This window comes from Triturus cristatus, chromosome 9 (assembly GCF_964204655.1).
Source record: "Triturus cristatus chromosome 9, aTriCri1.1, whole genome shotgun sequence".
Lineage (NCBI taxonomy): Eukaryota > Metazoa > Chordata > Amphibia > Caudata > Salamandridae > Triturus > Triturus cristatus.
In genome coordinates this window covers 885088692-885111540 of record NC_140592.1, presented here as the reverse complement: position 1 = coordinate 885111540, position 22849 = coordinate 885088692, and the positions used below count along the sequence as shown (strand labels likewise).

At 47.1% G+C, this 22849-nt stretch overlaps 1 protein-coding gene across 6 annotated transcripts in view; it reads left to right on the top strand.

Annotated features, from left to right (window-relative positions):
• Nucleotides 1-22849, top strand: part of CCNK (cyclin K) — a 426168-nt gene that overhangs the window by 314890 nt on the left and 88429 nt on the right. For 4 of the 6 annotated variants that reach the window (XM_085626423.1, XM_085626421.1, XM_085626420.1 and 1 more), the window contains 2 exons: nt 13878-13911; nt 18819-18908. In XM_085626423.1, coding sequence (XP_085482549.1) covers nt 13878-13911; nt 18819-18908 — 124 coding nt within the window. The remainder of the gene's footprint in view (nt 1-13877; nt 13912-18818; nt 18909-22849) is intronic. The other 2 variants (XM_085626425.1, XM_085626424.1) reach the window with 1 other exon arrangement.

The window sequence follows — 22849 nt, the reverse complement described above, 5'->3', positions numbered from 1 at the left end:
TTGGATTTAAAATATACTTTCTCAGAATGAGATGTCTCATATAAATACTTTTGCAATATGCAATTGACTTTTGTAAACAGTTACAAGTGGTTGCAATAGGCAACTCTATTTTAAACACAACCATGCATTGAGCTCAATGGAAAATTCAAGATATTTGCAACGGATTACTTTTTAGATTACTTTTGGAATTCCAGGGCTGGATCCTAGATTCAGTCCTGGGTCAGTACTCAGAATCAAGTGATGAAAGTCGACTTAATTACTGTAATGATTTTTAAACAATATTTAGCTATTTTAAAAGTTGACACTTGGAAAATATTTCAAAGAAAACAGTCAATGATTCCCTATGGAAGAAAATTCAAGTTGCAGGTACAGTATGTTCTCGTTACTTTTGTAATCCAGTACTGGGTGCCTAGACTCAGTACTGGGACCTTTATCCAAAACAGGTAAGTAATTAAGTTTTCAAATATTATACGATTTTTGAAGAATATTTAAAGATTGCAGAAATCGACACTTAGAAGAAATTTCACAGAACAACAGTCAATGATTTCCTATGGAAGAAAATTGGGTTACGGGTAAGTACAGTTGTAAGTATTTTTCAGAGTCAGTGCTGGGCACCAAGATCCAGCACTGGGAGCTCACCTAAGAGCAGGTGAGTAATTTCGTTTTCGTTACTCGGCTGATTTTTGATGAATATTTTAAGATTTGAAAAGTCCACACTTAGAAGATGTAGGAAGGTGGATATCTGACTATGGTTACCCCCAACTTTTTGCCTAGTGTCTAGCTGGTTTTTCGACTTAGTTGGCCTGAGATCCTGCTATTCAGGGTCTCAGGCTGTCTGCTCACTCTTTAAAATGGACTCCATGTACCCTAGGTACATACCCAATTGGTAAGGATCACCTTATTGGACCCTGTACAGTGTACCCTAGGTACCCAGGGCATAGGTGTACCCTAGGCCTCCCAGGGGCTGCAACATGTATTATGCCACCCCTGGCCTGGCCTTCCAATCCGACACAACTGGCTGATCACTCAGCTGAGGCAAGGTTGTGTAATCACCCTTTGCTTAGATATAGTATACCTATATCTACCCTTAAAATAGACACATGTTTACCTGTGAGCCACTCCTATGGCAGGCCTTAACAATCCTGGAGGCAGAGTGCTTGGTAACATGTGAGATGGTGCTCTAGCATGAGCTGAGCCTGTCTGCAGCTTTCGGAACCATGTCTTTATAGCTGTTCTATGATATAGCCTACCTTATAATCTTAAACGGTTATGGTAACTATGGTTTGGCTTTATCAAAACATGTCGTGTAAGGTGTCAAACACTTGGGAATAATACCCCCATGCCATTTCTGGTGATAAGGATATTATTCCTCCCTACTAGAGGGAGAGACATGTTAAAATCCTACTTTGCTGTTTAACTCTCACCAAAGCCTCAGCATCACAAAATGGATGCTGCTGCCACAGACACGAGTCTGACCTCCTGCAGCTGGGAGCCCTCCCAGCCAGGGAGGCCTGGACAATAGGTTTCCTGCTTGGGGAGGTGCTAGCACCTCCCCAGACAGACTTTAGTGTATTGGGGCAGGGAGGGCTGAAAGGAATGAGCCATGCCTGGGGCACACAAGGTGCTCCATGCATAGTCCAGTTCAAACCGGCGCTGGGGCACTCCAGCCCCAGCTCTGGCACCAAACTGGACAAAGGAAAGGGGGTGTAACCACTCCCCTTCTTGGTCCCACCCATAGGAGGGACCTTGCAGGTAGCCCAGCCCACTAGCCCAGTATACCAGTAGGTAGCTGAGCCCTGCAGAGGTAGATAATCCTGAATCTGCAACTTGAACAGAAACTCTGGACCTTCGACCTCAGAAAGAAGACTGAAGAATCTCCCTTGTGGCCAAGGAGTGACCATCCTAGGCAACCAGGCACCATCCAGCGACCGCTGCTTGCTTTACGACTGATCCTACGAGGGACGACTGCAGAGACTGACCAGCGCCGAGACTTCCAGACACCTCTGAACCAGATCCACCTCTACAGCAAAGCTGAGACCCGTGGAGGCGACGAGGGACGTGGGACCGGCGACTTGGGAAAAGTGGCTAGTAACTGACTAGCGCGACTTCTGAGGCTTCCTCGAGGCTGTGCTTGGGGAATTGAGAAGCCCCCATCCCGAGCACCATCTGCAAAGAAGATCAGCTCCCCACACTTCACGTGTTCTGCGTGGGGCCCTTCTGCACCTGAGTTGCTCGACGTTTTGTCCGGTTGCTGGCCCGTTGGCTAGTGACCTCTGCGACGACGAACCTTTGATTTCACCTTGCTGGTCCGGCTCCTCCAGACTGGCACTCGCTCCTCTGAAAGAGAAGCACCCCAGACCTTCCTGGTCTGCACCAGAAGCCAGTCCTCCATTCTGCGTGGGTTCCGCTTGACAAGGCTTGTTGGGTCCTAACTCGACATCGCTGCCGCCGACAGCAAGAGCCTTCGTGGGACAGCTCGCCTCCTGGTCGTCCTCGACTCCTCCTGGTACCCGTGGCTGCTGCGACAAGCTTCACCTCTTCACCTGCATCTGCACGACATCGCCTGGTTCCTTCCCGGCTCCTGGCTGGTGACCTAGACACTGTCCCTTCTGCTTGCAGGTATCCTTCCTTCTTGATTCCATCCTTGGGATCCACCGGACACTCTTCACTGACTGCCTGTCAGCAACTTTCCTTCAGGCATCCATAGGAGTCAACTACGAAACCCGACGCAAGTTCACACCTATGCACCCGCAGCCCGTGGGCTAGGTAACTTGGGTACTCCGGTGCTCATCAGGGTATTGACTATCCTAGGGTCTAGTTTCCAAGTCTCGAACTCCTAGCTATTGCAGACGTGGCCTAAAACTGTTAATTTCTAATAACTACTATTTCTATCGACTTTTACGCATTACGCATGAGTGTTTCCACTCTGCACCTGAATCCCGTGGGCCTCCCACTTCCTAACCTTTGGTAGTGTAGTGTAGCCCCAGCGATGGCCTAGGCCTAGGCCTATCCTGTGTTCGTGACAGTGGTTCTTATACCACTTACTTAGTATATGGTTTGCGTGGCCCCTAGGGCTTAACTGTATTACTTACCTGTGTGACTTAATGTATGCTTAAATAAGACTGTGTTGTACTTACCTCGAATCTCATAAAGAGTGCTGAGGGTTTGACTAGAATAAACACATTCCATTTTTATATATATCTGTTGTGGTGTCCTTTCATTTGGTATTCAAGGGATTACAAATGGTAGAACAGCTGGCTTCACATGCCATACAGAGTTTAGCCTAAGACTGCTCTTGTCCATGCTACCACTAGGATAGCTGGTCTATAAGGTTGACTTCACAACCAATCACCATAAGGGTTGTTTGGACTGATACAAGGTGTACACTAGAATTAGTGACATCATATATCAGGCCAACTTCTCACAGAAGAAATTTCAGGAAAAAGCCAGTCAATGTTACCCTATGAGGAAAATAGTTATCGGTTTAAGGGTAGGTACTCGACTGGCAGAGTTGAGGTTCTGGGCATAGACTCAGGGGTCCCCCAGGGTATGGTAGGTACAGTTGGTTCACCCTCAGCGACTCTAGGGCGGCTGGGTGCAGAGAGAGTTAGGCCCAATGTTATCCTATGAGGGATAGGGGGGCCTTGGTTGGTGGCTGCTGACTGGCAAGCCACGCGGCTGTGGGAGCTGGGCTCCTGGTCACTTACTCTGGGGAAGTAGGTAGGTGTAGAGTTTTCACTGCCAGGGCCACTCGGGCGGCTGGGTGCAGGGTGCTTTTGAGCCTTCGGGCGCTCAATTGATTTGAATGGAAAATCTCCGGTTTAGAAAAAGACTGCAAGCTCGGGGACGGGGACTCTTCTGGTGCCACCACCACTTCGAGAGGTAAGTTGGGTAGTTGGAGGATAGGTAGCTACCTCTGGATTAGGCACAGGGGGCCGCGGGGCGCCGCGTGCAGGGGTGCCTTTGGGTGTCGGGAAATCTTACCCTCTGTTGATTGCGGTAGGGGGGGCACCTTGTTCTGAGGCTGCAGGCTTCTTCAGGAGTGTCGAGGGAGGTCCTTGGGTGCCGGACTTGGGGTCACAGTCGCCGTGGGGTCGTCCTCGTGGTCTTTGTTCACTCCGGCACTGGCCAGGCTTGGCTGGTGCAGAGTGTGCTGGGTTCACGGTTCCGGGCTGCTGTCAGGGATTAGAGGTAGGTTTTGAGTAGAGCCTCTACTCATGGGAGTCCCAGGGGCTTAGAGCCAAAAGGTAGCCTGGTCCTCCAGGGTTGGTGAGGTTGCTGGCCACAAGAGATGCCGGGTTTCGAGCAGGAGCAGGTTCGAGGGTCGACAGGCCAGTAGGGCTGGGGCCAAAGGAGTTGGTGTCTTCCTCTTTTTAGCAGCTGCAGGGCAGGTCTTCTTTCTTCTTGCTCTTCTTTGTAGTTTTGGAATCTGGAATCTGGGGAAGGAAGGTTCAGGGTGCCCCTAAATACTAGATTTAGGGTCGTTGCAGGTAGGTGAAGGGCAGGGACCAATGGGTCCCTGTCCTGGGGTGGGTACACCCCCTATCCTGCCTCTCTCCTGTGGGAGGGGGTCAGTAGCCTAGTCCTGATTGGGTAGGGCTTCCCATCTTCAAGATGGCGAGAGCCCGGGGATGTGCTTCACCTCGCCTCCCCCACCTGAGGGGAGGGGTTGGCAGGCTGGCACATCCCCTGTCCTTATTTGGAGTTTCCGGCCAAACCTTCCCGCCAGAGTGGGGGGTTGCAGTGGCCTGGGGAAGCTCACAGAGGCGGCATGCCTTTGAAGCTTCCCCCTGCCCATCCTGGGGGAGGAGATTTAGCACCTTGCCCAGGATGTGCATTGTTGCAGGCCCAGGAGAGCAGGGGCTCGCCTACCCAGGGGTCCAGCAACATGTCTGCTGGGTGGCAGCCTAGGCAGCCTCAGAGCAGACGTGGATTGTAGATTAGGTTTAAGGGGGCACCTCTAAGATGCCCTCTGGGGTGCTTGGTACATTAAATCCCACACTGGCATCAGTATGGGTTTAATGTGCTTAGAAGTTTGATACCAAACTTCTCAGTCTTTAGTGTTGCCATTATGGTGCTATGGAGCTCGTGTTTGACGAGCTCTCAGCACCATGTACTCTTAAATGGCAGCACTGCACTTACAGTGCTCAGGAATGGACCTGGGCACTGTAGGGCCACAGGGCTCCTGCTCCTGTGCCCACACCATTGGCATAAGGCACCCAGCTAGAGGGGTGGCTGATGTATGCCATGGCAGTGTAGGTGATGGGCATGGCACACAGGGATGTGTCATGTCGACATTGTTTTTGTATTGCACCCAAACACTCAGCCTGCCAAGGCAGTGTGTGTGTGTAACGGTACAGGGCCTCTAAGGGTGGCACAAGGAGTGCTGCAGCCCTTAGAGGCCTTCCCTGGTCACAATGCCCTGGGTACGTAGGGTACCATTTACCAGGGGCTGACATGTGGCCAGGGTTTGCCAATTTGGGTTTGGTATGTTTTAGGGAAGGAACATAGGCCCTGGGCACCTGATTGGCAGGAGTCCAGGGCACACTCGGTCAACGTACATTCAGCAATTCAGCAAAAAGCGGGGGCATACCATGCAAGAAAGATGGCACTTTCTCACACTCCTCTAAAGGCGAGTGAGCATTCATTTTGGCCCTAAAAAGAGGCGAAGCTCCGGTGCCACAGGATGTCAAGCCTGTAGTTCAGGGGCAATAATCACAGCAATGTGGCCTAAGTCTCGGCCACCCTCCGCAACAAGGTCCGGCCGGAGGTGGGGGGGGGGGGGGGGGGGGGGGGGGAGAGGGGAGGGGGCAGGGGAATCTCCGGGTTCCAGTGTGGGTCACAGGTCCAGCGCATGGGTGAATGGTCCACCACCTCTTCTCAGAGCTGACCGGTAGGTTCCTGCCTTCCCAGGATCCGGGGTTCATCGTTGCGGCTCAGACGTTCACCTGTTATCACTCCGATGGTCGCTGCCACAGGACAAGAGCGTGAGCTCCAATGGTCCTCTAAGGGGGTATGCAAGGGTTGCCACTCCGGGTGTCCCAACGGGGAAGGTTCAGCTCGTAGGCGCACTGTGGGCCGCCTTAGATCAGGGGGCCCCAGCCCTCGTCGCTCAAAGGGGGGCACTGGTGGGAGTCAGGCGAGAGCGTTTGTTTGACCTCGTAGCAGGCAGGTCCCCGCAGCAGGGTCTGGAGATAGGAGTGGGGGAGGAAATACGCAGTAGCCCGGGCCGAAGTGTTCACTCCCGGACCACTGTGTAATTCGTTTGCACGTCGCAAATGTGTATACTATCCCTAGTATTTGGTCGACATGTTTCGAGGTGTCCCCTAAACCTCCTCTTCAGGACCACATAGGGACCAGCCCCATGCGTACCACTCTGTGAGAAAAAAAACAACCAATCCTATTCTAAAGAAATAATATAATAGAGAACAGATGCACACCTAATGAGTGAGCACCGAAATTAAATACATACGGTTGAAATCAGACTCGTAGTATTTCTGTTTTGGCAATGCTGTGCCGGGTACGAGTAGGTGTCATTGACGGAGGAGTGCTGAGCCAAGATTACTACAAGCCCCTCGAAATGTGTCGACCAAATACTAGGAATTGTATACACATAAGTTACACTTCCTCCCTACTATTAACCTCTTTTTATCCATACCAATTAGGAGCAGGAATAAATTAATCACTCACTAGCTAGGTATTTTTAGCATCACCACTCCACTAAACACTGCCCTACATATTTTTTCACAAAAATTGCTCCTACGTAGTTTTGCAAGTTGCAGCACGCCCCAGACAGTAGCTGTCTGGGATGGGCCCAGTGATGAAGCATGTCACCTAGGGGCAACCCTTGGTGAGTGAGGGGACTCAAGAAGATAATTTTCTCTTCTTAGATTCGGGTATTGTTTCGCACATTTAGCGGAAGCCCTTCCCTTTGGCTAGGTTCTGTGATCTGTTATTTACAGATTCGTTAATAACTATACACAGTCTGGAGGATCAACCTAACGTCTACCTCCATCTCCCCCATTTTAGTTTAGAGTATCTAGCAACCCCTCAGAGGTCGTGTGTAGTGTGGGACCAAGTCAACAGGTAAGCCGCGGTTGCAGTTTTAAAGAAGGACCCTTCTCAGTGGATCCTGAAGAAATCCAGTGGAAGACCGAAGGTTGGAGAGCCACCCCATCCGTGGATACCCTAGGAACCAGGATATCTACACCGGGGAAGCTGGGTGCATAGGTGTGAATTGGCGTTGGAACCCGCAGTCGAACTCAATGGGAGACTTCAGGAAGATGCCGCTGCTGGAGAAGGTGAAAGTGTCCGGTGGATTCAAGGTGAGAAGTACCTTCAAGCAGAGGGAATAGATTCTATGCCACTCATGAGTGACCAGGAGTCACGGAAGTCGAATGCCCAGCAAAGTTGGTTGCTGCAGGGAAGTGGACGGTAACCTTAGAGCTGCAAATGTGCGGACCAGGCGACACTGTGGAGGACCACGAGTCATTTACGAGCTGTCTCACGTCGGATGTGGTGAGTTGAGGGGTCTGTGTCCGTTGGGAGTACCAACAAGCCTTGGCAACTGCAAACAACGTGGAAAGCAAAGAAGGTGCATTGTCGGGACCAGCAAGGTCCAGGTGACTCGCCACCAGCAGGGGAGTCAGGGGAGGTTTCAAAGGTTTCTGCCTTCTTTCGTATACGACCCAAGACTTCCAGGGACAGGGGAAATGCCACCCGCTGCCCCGGGCCCATTTGGCACCAGGACAGGTGGGAAAATTAGCTAGTCAGGAAGCGTGTTCCCCTCTCAGGCAAGTACCACCCCTAAGGTGGGCTACCTGGTGTGGACACGACTTGTAAAATTCAGTCATCTTAATTTTGGCAAAATTAGAATATCTGGGTCCGGGTTATACCCTCTTCCCTCAGGAAGTAGTGATATAGAGGGTGTAGACATGCATAAGGTAAGTAGCTGTAGGAAACTGGTTCTATATATACTACACCAAAATGATGTATAGTGTGTATAGAGTCCAGGTGACCCAGAGGTAGGCAGAGGTTAAAGTTAGATAGAACCTTACTCTCTATTTGTGGTAGAGTGGTCGAGCAGTAAGGCAGTATCAGAGGACAGTGTTAAGCATTTGATGTACACACTCAGTCAGCAAATTAATTCACACACTCAAGAACTGAACTCTAGGCCAATTGTTTTTGTAGAAAAATATATACTGTTTTATTTTTAGAACCAAGCAAACCTGGCACATGTAAGAATGAAATACTTTACAGTTATAAGTTGCTGAATGTAGAACAGTTTGAAAATGCAATAGGAATTGTACTTTGTTTGATTTACAGGGGATGCAGTAGGTTGCAATACTTAGCAAATACCGTACATTGAAATGAATAGGCTTTTTCAGTAAATTACTGGTAAGTTACTTTTTACGTTACTTTTCTAACTCAGTGCTGAATACCTAGATTCAGCACTGGGACGTTTCCTGCAAACAGGTAAGTAAATACGTTTTGGTTATTCATGCGATTTTTAAAGAATATTTTTAGATTTCAAAACTCCACACTTAAAAACTCTTTGGAAGAAAATTGTCAATGTTATCCAATGGAGGAAAAACAGGTTATCAGTTCACAGGTACGTTTTTGACTGTGGGAGTTAAGGTTCTGGGGTTTGACTCGAGGGTCCCCCAGGGTCAGTGATGCACTCTCGTTACGCCCTCAGCGGCACTAGGGTGGCCGGGTGCAGAGTTTTGAGGCCCAATGTTATCCAATGGGTTATTGGGGGCCTCTGGTTGGTGGCTGCTGGCAAGAAGGCCACTGGGTTGTGGGAGCAAAGCTCCTAGGGTTTAGGTCAGGGCAAATGGGGAAATAAAGTAGCACAAAAGGTGCACCCTCAGCGGCACTATTGCAGCCGGGTACAGGATGATATTTCGAGGTCTGGTGCCCTGTTTTCAATTGAGAACCTCCGGTTTGCAAAAGCACTTGAGGCAGGGAGACAAAGGACTTTTGGGTGCTACGACCACTTCGAGAGGTAAGTTGGGAAGTTTGGGGTTGGTTGGGCACCGTTGGTTTGGGCACACAAGGTCGTGGGGTGTCGGGTGCAGGGTTGCCTTTTGAGGTCGTATCTTCTTACCAGCTCCGGCTCGCGGTCAGGGGGCCTTCTGGATTTAAGCTGCAGGCATCGGCTGGAGACTTGAGGCAAGTCAGGGCTCGACGGATCTCGGGTCTGGATCGCTGGGGTGACCTCCTGTTTGCCCACTCGAGCCGTGGACTGCGGGTGCAGAGTGGGGCGGATTCGCGGTCTCCGGCTGCTGCCAGAGGTTAAAGTTGAACAAATCCGGTGTACACGGGGAAAGCAGTTTTTGGAAGTGAAGCCAGGTCCTCCAGGGTTTTTGAGGTTGCTGGCTGCAGGACACACCGGGATCTCGCAGGAGCAGGTTCGGGGGGACAGGCTGGGAGGGCTGGGGTCAAGTCAGTGGCCGTCTTCCTCTTGTTAGCTGGCTGCACGGCTATTCGGTCCTTTTTTCTTTTCTTCTTCTTGTCAGGCTGGATCTGAGTAAGCAAGGTTCAGGGTGCCCCCTAAATACTTGATTTAGGGGCGTTGCCGGTAGGTAAAGGGCTGGGACCAATGGGTCCCTTCCCTGGGGTGGGTACACCCCCTATTGTGCCCCCCGCCAGTGGGAGGGTTGCAGGAGCCTCTCCCTGGTTGGTTGGGTCCCCCTATCCTCAGGATGGCGGGGACTTGGAGTTGTGCTTCACCGCGCCTCCTCCACCTGAGGGGTGGAGTTGGCAGAGGTGGGCACACCTCTCTCCCTCACTTGTTTTCCCGCCTGTTCTCCCGCCCAAAGTGGGGGGTAGAACCAGTGGGGACCAGTTGCTGAAAGCAGCAGATGGTCTGGGGAGGCTCATAAAGGCGGCATGCCTTTGAAGCTTCCCCTTCATGAACCCTGCCCATCCTGGGGGAGGAGGGTTGGTACCTCGTCCCAGGATGTGCAATTTTTCAGGCCACAGAGATCAGCAGGCTCTCGACCCAGGGGTCCAGAACATGTCTGATGGTGGCAGCTGAAAGCAGCCACTAGCCTGGACACTAGTGGTGGGTTAGTTTTCAGGGGGCATCTCTGAGATGCCCTCTGTGTGCATTTTTCATTAAATCCCCCACTGCCATCAGTGTGGGTTTAATGTGCTGAGACGTTTGATACCAAACTTCTCAGTTTTCACTGTAGCCATTATGGTGCTGTAAGAGTTCGTAATGACAAGCTCCCAGCACCATATACTCCTAATGGCTGCACTGCACTGCACTCACAATGCATAAGAATAGACTTACACTGTAGGGGTACAGGGCACATGCACCTGTACCCTCACCACTGGCGTAGGGCACCCAGCTAGAGGGGTGACTGATCTATGCCAGGGCAGTGGGTTATAGGCATGGTACACAGGGTTGTGTGCCATGTCGACTTCACTTTGTTGTGCTCCAAAACACGCAGCCTGCAGAGGGGGGGGGGGTGTAGGTGTAGGTGTGTGTAGGTACAGTGACCCATAAGGGTGGCACAATAAGTGCTGCAGCCCTTAGAGGTCTTCCCTGGTCACAGTGTCCTGTGGTACCATTTACCAGGGGCTGACCTGTGGCCAGAGATGACAGTTGGGTTAGTTTTGGGGAAAGAACACAGGCCCTGGGAACCTGATTGACAGGGACCCAGGGCACACCTAGAAAAAGTGCATTGGTAGTCTGTCAGAAAGTGGGGGGGTTACTGCAACAAAAACGCACTTTCCTACAGTAACCCATTGGCTATTACATGACCCTCCCCGTAACGCCCCTAAATTGAGTATTTAGGTTGCACCCCTGACACCAGGAACAGATTAGATGGCTCAAGAAGAGAGGGAGACAGAGCTGCAAGAAAAATCAAGAACTGAAGACTGCTGTGGAGTTTTGCCAACAAAGTCTGCCTATCGTCCGAAGTCTCGACAATCACAACCTAGCGACTCGTCCTTCAGCTGACCAGCTTTCATGAACCCCCGAGAGACTGCCTACCTTTGCAAATTGGCAAGCAACCTTTCTTGCAGTAGAGGAGCTAATCCCCTGCAGCCCGTAGGCACTGAAATGCAAAGCGTGGTCCACTGAGTCTGCCGCTCCACAGCCAGCCCGACACAGCAGCCCCCCAGGAAAAGGACCCTGAAGGTCCGATCCGTTTTCCTGACCGTTTGCAGCAAGCAGAGACTGTGAGAGCCCAGTCGGGACTCCAAAAACTCCAGACCAAGCAGCTGTCAAGGGATGCCAGTACCTCAGAGACCTGCTTCCAGAGTGGCACAGCTGTCCTGATTGTGCACCCTCAACCGGCGAGACCAAGAACCGCAAGGTTCCAAGACGCACAGAGCCCAGCTGACCTTTCCACTTTGCACCTGAGCACCCCAGCCTGTTTACTGTAGAACCTACTGTGCTCCCTTATTCCCAGGATCCTTCTGACCCACGCCCCCCATTGGGAGCGCACGGTCTTGTCAACAATTCCCCCTTTGCAGGCTGTTTTTAGTTGCCCTGTTCTTTCTACTGGCATAGCTCGCATAGCTATCAACCTGACCAGCATTTCTGCAACTGGATGTCCCAGGGTAACTGCAGGTGGCACTTTTGACCTTGGCCCCCTACAACTCTAAGTCCTGAAGGAGACCCCCAGAAACCGAACACAAATAACTATATGCTATACATGCCTTTTCTCCCATAGGAAAGCATTATGCGTTAAAGGCATTTGTGAACATTTTACTTACCTGCTAAAATCGATATTTAAAAAATTGAATGTATATAAAAATGACTTGTTTATCTAAATTGGTCTCAAATTTATTCTTGAGCGTGTCTCATTTATTGCCTCTGTGAGTCTCAACAAATGCTTAGCACTACCCTCTGATAAGCCTAACTGCTTGCCCACACTACCACAAAAGAGAATTTTTGGGTTATCATGTGTGCATCTTTAAGCCCACCGGGGTTTGCCTGGACTCTTTACACAGTGTACCTCTTTTTGGTCCACTGTATAAAGAGCCAGCTTCTTACACACAGTACCAATACCTGTGGTATCTGACCCCGTACAACAACCAAGGACGACTGACCTGTACATTGAGGGACTTTACAACGCACATCAAGAGTGGTCCAGCTGTCCTGTGTGCCCCTTTTCTGCAGAATCAAGACAGAGTGAGCCTCCGATCGCCGCCACCCGACACCTAAAGGGCTTGCACCTGCACCCCACAGCCCAGGTCCACCGGTGTTTCCGGTGCCAGCGGGGTCCTGAGACCCTCACAGGCTGAGCCCACCCATGGGTTCATCTAGACTGGACTCTGTCGCCACCAGGAGCCCCCTTCAACTGTGAGTGTCTCCTGCAGTACGAACCTGACACCTAAAGACACCACTGCACCCGAGCCCTACAGCCACTACGAGAAGTGAACTGACTTTGGCCCTATATGCTCTAGCTTCTCGGACCTGACCTGACAGTTCCCCATTGAAGCGAACGGGGCACCCGACAATGAAACCCACCTCTGCACCAGGCTGCCCCAGTGCTGTTTGAGGTGATCTGGTGGTGTTGGTTTGGACCCTGCCCCATACTCACCTTAAGTCCAGGAGAAGGGTCCAGTAAGTCTCTGACAGGTGCCCGAATGCTGTATGTTTTCCCCCTTTAGGATAAGATTACCGCACCAGAAATTGCACCATGTCAATTTTTGAAACCTGTAAAAAGTTATATCTCAAAGTACCTACCTTATTCCGATCTTAGTATCTAAATTCTTTTTAAAAAAATAAGCGTTTTTTTATAAATTGGTGTCGGATTTCTTTAAGTGTGTGTCTCACTTGCTGTCGTTTGTGCAATAAATTCTTAGCACTACCCTCTGAAAAGCTTGACTGCTCCCCACACTACCTCTAAAGAGCATTTGGGTTATCTGTGTAAACCAGCTGGGGTTTGCCTGGATTCTTTACACTGTGTACCTCTTTTTGGTCCACTATATAAATAGCCAGCTTCCTACAATTTGTATTTGTTTGTATTTTTTATTTATTGAAATGTCTGGCGCTAGCCCAGATCTTTTGATTTTTATAAAATTATGTATAATATATGATCTATTTACTTAAGAGGTATTTTTGCCTGCCCTCCTTCTCTATCGGTCTGTCTTGTTCATTCGCATGTTTCTTCTTTCCACTACAAAATTTGGCAGTGAGTCAGACCATTAGGCATTGACTAACGTCCTTGTGGGTGACGGCATGTCACCTTTCACAAAAAGCATATCTACGCTCAAAGTAGTTCCCTTAAGTTCCAGGTACACCTTTGGCAATGTCTGGTTGGTGACACCAAAAATATCGTTTCTTAGGAACCATTTTTTTCTTTTTTGGATGATTGATGAGTGTCCTACAACAATAAAGCGTTGCAAAAAACCACCACAAATCTAGCATTGACAAAGCCAAGAGACTGGTAGCTAACACCAAACCTATGGGCTTGGCCACTGCGTGTTCATCTTTGGGAAGAATAGTCAAGCAGTCTTACTCAAGGTTTTTAAGGCTTTCTTTATTTTCCTGTTGTATTACTAAATTTGTGGAAATGTATGCAGAAAGACACAAAATATGTTCCTGTGTGAAATAGTCGTGATTAGCATGAAAATCTAATTGATAAGGATATTATAATATAAAGTTCTTGCAAAAATGAGAAAGTGTTCTCAAAGCTCTAGAAAGCAATAAATGTTTTGGGCACAGACCTAATGCAAAAAGGTATGTGCACTTTATCAACTGAGAATTTATTTATAATGTTTCATTGTACAGATTGTTGTTCACCCCCATGTTTGAATCTGAGAGGAAGGTTAAATGGTTCTCTTGCACTTTAAAAAAATGTTTTTATTGCATGTAAGCAGTTTTTTTTAAAAAAATGTGTTTGATTTTTCAGATTACTTCCCCAAAAGAAGAAAGCAAAGCATGTGGTGAGTTATAGTCTCTATTCAAGATTGTTTGGCAGGAATGACGGATGAATGCAATACAGTTTTAGTTCTTAACGATCTATTCATTAATGCACGTGGTCATTTGTTCTCTGTCAAGGGCTCTTTGAATTCATGAATACTGAAAAGTTCCAAACACATAAGGAATCCCAGAACAACTTTAAAAATGAGAAAAAGGATTCCAATTACAGCAAACAATAAAAGCGCATGAAGAGGCAACATTAGCTTCCCAGTTTTGACCTGTCAAAAACCAAATGCATATTTAAAGAAAGGTAAACAAAATCATTGCTGTCCCAAATTTTTTTTCCTTTTCCTCTTTTAAAAATTGAAAAGTTAAAGGAAAATGTTGTCCTATGCATGCAGCCGAGCTAAGAAAAAACACCTGCAGTGTCCATTTTATGGCTAGCTCTAGACATCCTTAGTCCCACCGTGCTGCATAGTAAAAGTTAACCTCTTCCTTATTTTATGAAAAGTGAAGCAGCAGCGCAGAACATAGGATTCTGCCCTTTCCTTACTTGTTTTAGAAATTTGACAGTTTAGGTAACTCCTTTTAACATTTGATCCATTAATCCATTTTCAGATAAGTTTCAATGTTTTTGTTTTCTTCTGCTCTGTGACCATGAAACTACGAATTTACAGGATTCTTTCAGAGGGGAAATAAACTGTGCAGATTAGTTTCTTAGGCATTCCTCCTTATTTCTTCAGTTTGTGGAGTTTCTAAGTTTAGAAAGGCGTTTTTCAAGTTTCTCAGATATGCTGGGTGGTGGCAGAGGTTTTAATTGTTCTTTGGGCCAATTTACCTAAATGACTAGCCCATCTCCTCACACCATTGAAGGTATGTCAGATTTTTACAGAAACCCTCCCTCATGTTTAGGGAAGCCATGATGCCTTCAGGCAGACCTAGACAAAAACAGTATGTCCCTTACGATGAGATGCAGTGGCCAGATGCTTTTAATATCGAGGTGATCTTTGATATTGAAGATGACCCTTAAAACACTGAACTTAAACATAGTGTTCACCTTTGATGGTAAGCGAGTCTCCATGATGTTGGGTCTTGCATCCATGACTTCAAGAAGTCTCCATGAGTTTAAAATGGTCAATCCTCGAAACTTGACTTTGAGAGTGTCTGTTTGCGAGCACTTTGTCCTTTATATCTACACGATGGCCAGGATAAACATTCCTGTTGCTTTGGAGGCAATGATCTTTTTGGAAAGCAAGTTTTTCTTAATTGATGTTCAAGTACATTTATTTGCATTGAAATAAGTTCAAATAAACCAAAGTTGAATATGCATTCTTACATTTCTACAACTGCTTTGAAATTCACATAGCTCAAAAATGAAGCTTCACATATCTGATGAGAGTGGGGCACATAAACTCCCCCAAAGATTTTAGAAATAAGTTGTACTTAATATTCAAAGTTTGTCAACTTAGCTGAATTCAAGGCACCTCAAATGTGGCACTGGGGATAAATGTGTATCAAAAAAGGCATTGTTCACATAAAAGGTATAGAGGCCCGGAAACCCCTGCATTGGGTTTTAAGGTACTGTGCACTACATTGTAGCATTAAAACTTGAGGCTCTGCTTTAAACATGGATTCGATTTTAAAACTCCACATCTCTGTACCAATTTTGTTATTATAGTCCTACAGGCACTCATCTCCAGTGTAACCTCAGGTCACCAAGTTTTTTTTTTTTGTTACAGAAAAGAAAATACTGCTATGCCGTTACATTGAAGAAGCGCTGCGTACATAGTTCAGTTAACAAGTGTGTTTTGGTATCAAATCTGCATGAAAAATATTGTAGACAAAGCTGCGTAAAAATGCTGCCAATAACTCAAGATTCTGGACCTTGCAGCACTTTAAGGCACTTGCAGCACAATTCCACGTTGGAGAGAGCATCACGAAGTAGACTGTTGCCCATTTTAGTTCAACACCAGTATATAGCATCAAAGTCTCTGTATTCCTTTGAGCCTCGATAGGGCTCCTCCAGTCTGTTCTCAATGAACCCCTTCAATGTGATGTGGCCCCTGAAAGGTGTGGGCAACGTCTTTGAAAGTGTAAAAGGGACCCTCCTAAGATCCAGGGAGGAAACCGGGGACCTGTATAAACGTCACAACTACTAGCACCAAGCGGGGATTCCGAAGCCAGACGGAATGCCATGCTGGATACCTCATTGTTCGTTCTAGCAGACTCAACTCACACCCTCTCCTATAGACATAAAAAGTAACACATTGCATTAGATATTAAAGGTTACGATGGGTCCAGCTGTAAAGAAAAAAAATTGTGTCCATGAGTCTTGACTGCTTCCATTCACATGCACATTCCCCAAGTGTGGAGCAATGATCGGCTTGCACCAGGAAGACTGCGGGGAAAGCTGGACCATCCGGGCTGGCATCGCTGACTTGCAGGACGTGCAGCCACCAGACTGCCCTAGTTTGTCACATCCCACACACGTATGCTGGGGAAGCTGGTGGGCAGGCATGAAGTGTCTGCTTCCCAGATTTCTTCCTGGGAGTTGCCCAGGTGCAGGTAGGTGGCAGGCGACAGCAGAATTACGAGGGAGCTGCTACGACCCTGCTACAGTTGCCACCGTTGCTGGAGCTGCTTGTTTCCCCTGCTTATATTGCCCGCTCGGCAGCCAACATTGCAGTGGTTTCTCGATGCCCACTTGCAGTATCCCTTTTTCTTCTTGGCAAACGTGGGCCGCTCCTGCGGAGGCCAGCCTTAGAAGTGTGGCGGCGGCTTGTCTGGCCTTATGTACAATGGCTTAGCACAACGTGTAGCCGTAGACGCCCTTGCTGCGCAAGATGACCGTCAAGGACTCATGCCGCAGGCTGTAGAGAAAGTTTCAGCATTCTGGGTCCGAACTCATGAAGATCTTGAAGGCATTCTCCATTGCGGGCTGGGTGTACAGCAGCTGTGAGTGCAAGGGCACCACCTTTTCAGCCTCCATGTCTGCTCAATGCAGATCCCCACCTCCTGCACTCTTCCTCTTGACAGATGACCAAACCTGCCTGCGTGTGCTTGATGCTGAGGGCTGGCCTATATGTGCAGCTATCTTCAATGACTGATCTTCTCCTGGCATGTCCATTATGGACGATAGTGTACTGTACTGCTCTTGTGCAGCATGCTTAAGTCAACATTACAGGTGCTTTGCAGCTTAAATGCAATGTGCTTGTTGAAAAAAGTTTTACCACGTTTGGTCAAGAAAACACATGGTAAAAAGGTGTCTTGAGAATAGAATTCAAGCCTGCAAGCTCATTCTGAGCACAGCCAAAGTGTGTTGTATGAAGTAGTGCTACACCCATTAAAGCGTAATATTGATAACTATGGATAAAGCGTAGTATACATTCTGGCTATGCACTACGTTTATTTTCTATGGTTCATAGGTTGTAATATGCCTTTGGACTCTAGCGAATATTGGCAGTCTGAACTATAAACATTTTTCCTAATCTTCATGGACTATTATCTTTTTTTTTTTTTTTTATCTCACTGACCCTCTTTAATGCCAGCATAGTTTTAGAGAGACTCCTATAGCCACCAAATTCCTAGAAAGGTTGGGTGATCTCATAAACATGTCTTGCTGTTCTGGCAAGTGTCTCAGATGATTAATTATGGTAATAATAACATTGTGTATATTACTTAGAATATGAAGCACAGTATATATTTAGGCAATTAAATCTTTCTAACTTTTTATTTCTTGATTCGGTTAACAAATTGAGCCATCTCAAGGAAAATATTGGATCCTCTCCATGACTGTGCAATTTTAGGGAAGTTGGGGTCTTTGGGCCTCCGTGTTTTTCTGCGTTGCCATTTATCTTTTTGCTTGAAAAAAGGTGCTAAAAGGAATCTGATGGTTCTACGTCCTCGTTAAAGGTTTGCAATGGGAAGCCAAACCACATTTAATAAGAACAGGCTTCGGTCAATCCCTAAGGCCAATTAGACAATTACTTTGAGATTCGATTTAACACTTATTTGTCTATGTATGACTACATTTTCAGTATTCTGATGCATGTAATTCACAGAAAATCTTTGTACTCTTTGAGCTCACCCATCAAAACTAAAATTCTTTTTTTCACTTTTCTAAATTTGAAAATGATAGTAGCAGTTATTCTTAACCTTACTTTTTATGATGTCTTCAACTGTTTTTGGACAGCAAGGCTTGTGCGTGCTTTTGAACCATTTTAGTTTTATAATTGGGTTTGTTTATTCCTGTGCATGTTGTCTTTGAAATTATTAAACATGTAAATTAAATGTTGCCATTATATAGGCTTTTCATGTTTACTGTATTTGCAGAGATTTCTACTCTTTAATAAAGGTGTTCTGCAATCCAGCTTTTAGGTTGGGCTATTAAGCGTTTATGGGTTTATATCACTGATAAATAACTGGTTAAAAAAGCTATTTTAATTTACTAGTTACAAATTTGATGAAAATTAACTACTGTTTCATTTGTGAAATAATGACCAAGAACCTTTAGCTGAGATATTTTGTGCACTGAATAGTTTTTTGAAGCGTAAAGGAGTTAACTTTTGCAAAATATTGCTGATGACTTTTCAAATACAAAAAGTTTAGCTATTGTTGTAGAGGTCATTGTTACCCTTTTTAAATACAAAGATGCAAGTAAGGCTTCTTATCGTTAATATTTCAGTGAAGCAGATTTTGAAAACCCGCAAGCTGTGATGTAAGGATTGCAATTATTCAATTACCCCAAACAACCTTGACTGGAACTATGTTGTGCGTATTGCAGAGGAGTGACCTATGAATGTGTGCGACACTTCAGCCCTCTGCTTGGTTCTAAGTAGCACATATATTGTGCTGGCTTGTTTGACTTTTTATTCGCTTCAGTCTGTGCAGCATACAGAGGGTAACCTCTTGCATCTCTTCCCCGATGCAGTACAAAAAGAAAAAAGAAAAAGAAAATGTGCAGACAACACCATGCATGCTGAAGTGACCCTGCCCCTTCCTGCATCTGCCATCGAAGGGAGTGAGCATATTATTGTGATGAGCCCAAATATTGTCATGATTGAATACGTTTTTCTTCTCAAGTATATCTTCTCTCCACTCTAATGTGCATCCTGTCAGCTTGAAAAAGCCATTTGAAGCAAGTACCTACCTATAAAAATGCATATGCTCATCATTCAGTGCTGATGAGACTCGGATTTTCTAAGTGCCTTCCATTGATTAAGCAATTTAGACTGATTGACTAGCGATTGTTGGTAAAGAAAATAACTTGATAATGGGATGCTATATACATTTGTATAGGTAATTCCGCCATTTGTATGGTCTCAAACCACGTTCATGATCTGGTTACTTTTAACGGTTTTGGAATTTGCTTTGACCAGTCAAGGTGGTCTGTTGAAATTATGCTCATTGAAGTATGTCTATAGGTTTTGTGGTGTGTGATATTGGATGGCACCTGGTAATGGTTGTGTAGATCAGCTTATTGTTTATGGATAAAATATATTGAAAATGACCACTTGGATCCTGTATATATGAACGTGAATAGATGTTTGTTCACTTATTTGTTGTGCGGGGCTGTACAGTTGTCCATTGTTCGAGACCGTCGACAACGCTGACTACTTCAACGGAGAGTATTTAAGGTTTCATACTGTCAACGTTGCCGCTATCGTCGACAGAGACCACCATCGACAAAGACCTCGTCGTTGACAAAGACCCCCAACATTGACGACGACTCCATCGTCGACGGCTCCTTCATCGTCGGCGAGAGCTGCACCGTCGACCACAACTCCACCCTCGACGGCAATACTGCTGTCGACGATGACTCCGTTGACGACGTTAATTCTACCTTCGACTGCCTCAACAACGGCATCGTCGAAGATAATTCCAGTTTTGTCTGCAGGTCCATCAACTTCATTCCTACAAGCTACACAAATTGAATTTCGAACACCAAAAATGTCTCCATTACCTCCAAGTCATCTGTTCGATGTGGAAGACACTGATGAGGATGATGGCCCATTTGGGACTGCGCATTGCCCTTCCAAACTCAACGTGAAGTGTCCAGATGAGGATGAAGACTATGACGATGATGAGCAATACTATCAACAGTATCTAGTCCCTCATACTCCATATCATCAGTTCAGATACTTTGAACAGCCTAACCAACAACCTGTGCAACTGCCTCTGTCCCCAATAGTGGACCTACAAAATATGTTGGCGAATTACAAAAGGTGGTTTCCTCCTCAGGAGAACAGCGTCGCAGTACCCTTCCCCTCCGCCGGTGGCTCCTCCTGACACCACCACCACCCCCTGCCACGCCCAGATTGACGCCACGTCCCATAATTCCTCTGCCTCCTAGAGAGGATCCTACCACCTCTGAAGACGAGCCTGAGGAAGGAGAAGTCCATGATCCTCCTCCGCCTACAGATGAAGGGGATGATTATGTAGTGCCAACACCGTCCCCTCCACCTCATCGTCCTTTAGACTCACTTCTGGAGGATATTGAAGGTTTCCACAATATAATGGACAGAGCTACAGCCAGATTCCAATTGCCTACAGTTGTAAATCATTACAACAAACAAATGATGGACGGAATGCTGACAATGCAGACATTCTCCCCCAGTCAAGAGATCTGGGTTAAATCCATCGTTCTTTTGCCCACTACACCACCCCAGTTTAGACATGGCCATATGCAAATCAGTCTTGACCCTGTGCCTCATGGGAACAGTCCAGCCCGAACTGCCAAGCCATGTCTTCCCTGGACCGGAATCAAGCATCCTAGGACCGGTTTCTGGCTATCAGCCGTCATCAGCCAGGATAGCTTGACTCCAGTGGTGTAGTGAGCACGGGTCTCACGTCTGGGAATACCCATCCCACTTAGGGCGAAAAGCATTACAACAAACAAATGATGGACGGAATGCTGACAATGCAGACATTCTCCCCCAGTCAAGAGATCTGGGTTAAATCCATCGTTCTTTTGCCCACTACACCACCCCAGTTTAGACATGGCCATATGCAAATCAGTCTTGACCCTGTGCCTCATGGGAACAGTCCAGCCCGAACTGCCAAGCCATGTCTTCCCTGGACCGGAATCAAGCATCCTAGGACCGGTTTCTGGGGGAGAATGTCTGCATTGTCAGCATTCCGTCCATCAATTGTTTGTTGTAACGCTTTTCGCCCTAAGTGGGATGGGTATTCCCAGACGTGGGACCCGTGCTCACTACACCACTGGAGTCAAGCTATCCTGGCTGATGACGGCTGATAGGCAGAAACCGGTCCTAGGATGCTTGATTCCGGTCCAGGGAAGACATGGCTTGGCAGTTCGGGCTGGACTGTAACCATGAGGCACAGGGTCAAGACTGATTTGCATATGGCCATGTCTAAACTGGGGTGGTGTAGTGGGCAAAAGAACGATGGATTTAACCCAGATCTCTTGACTGGGGGAGAATGTCTGCATTGTCAGCATTCCGTCCATCAATTGTTTGTTGTAACGCTTTTCGCCCTAAGTGGGATGGGTATTCCCAGACGTGGGACCCGTGCTCACTACGCCACTGGAGTCAAGCTATCCTGGCTGATGACGGCTGATAGCCAGAAACCGGTCCTAGGATGCTTGATTCCGGTCCAGGGAAGACATGGCTTGGCAGTTCGGGCTGGACTGTTCCCATGAGGCACAGGGTCAAGACTGATTTGCATATGGCCATGTCTAAACTGGGGTGGTGTAGTGGGCAAAAGAACGATGGATTTAACCCAGATCTCTTGACTGGGGGAGAATGCCTGCATTGTCAGCATTCCGTCCATCAATTGTTTGTTGTAATACAGTTGTACATCAATCAGATTGCTTTCTGTATGATTTTATGGTTTAAATCGTTTTTATTGAATTCTGTATGATTTTAAAGAACAAACAAGAAAGACAGATCAATGCCTATCATAGATTACATTTGGCAAGAGGGTATTAAGGTAATGAAGACTCCAGCTTCTGTGGTTCATGTGCTACCAGGACTTGACAAAAAATACATGGCACCAGAGGATTCTCCTGCATGTCTCACAGGTCATCCCAAGCCTGACTCTGTGATCTCACCTGCATCCCAAAGGAGATCAAAAAACCCATCTACTCCCATCACATCTCTACCGGATAAAGAGGGTCGCCGTCTAGACTCCATTGGAAAACGATTTTTCTCAATGGCGGCTATTTCTGTCAGAGCTTCCAATGGTGGGGGACAATGAGAGACCGGTTTCCAGAAGAAAATAAGGAAGAGTTTAATAAGATCCTTGCAGGAGGAGAACCAACAGTGGCCAAAATCATAGACTGTGCTATGAATATAGCCACTACTAGCTTTTGCCAACTAGCGGGTGCGGCCGTTCTAAGATGCCTGGGGTGGCTAAGGGCAACATCCTTTCTCCCCGAAGTCAAAGTCTGGACATGGCATATGACGGCGATAGCCTATTCGTCAATCACATAGCTGAAGTGCTTACAACAATTAAGAAAGATACGGATACTGCCAAAGTGCTAGGTACCCTTCAGTACCGTAAAGTGCCCTTTCGGGGAGCTCGAGAATGTGGGTTTTCTGGATACAGAGGAAACTACCAATGTACCCAGACTTACTAATCCTACCAGCCACAATATTGCCAAGGATACCAACAACAATCCTACCAACAATCCACAACAGCTGGTTTCTCTAGACAGGGCTCCAAACGAAAGCCAGCGTCCCAAGCCCGCAACTCCGGTCGCAAGCAGTGATCACAGCAGGGTATCAGTTACATTTCCCCCTTCCCAACCGGTGCAAAGATTTCCAAACATATCAACCAGTGGCGCAACATTACGTCCGACAAATGGGTCCTGGATCTCATCTCTTATGGCCACACTTTAGAATTTACCCAAATCCCTCCTAACACTTCACCCAGGGGACTGCACCCCCCTTATCTTCACTTACTCCAAAAAGAAGCAAAGATTATTCTCCAGAAAGGGGC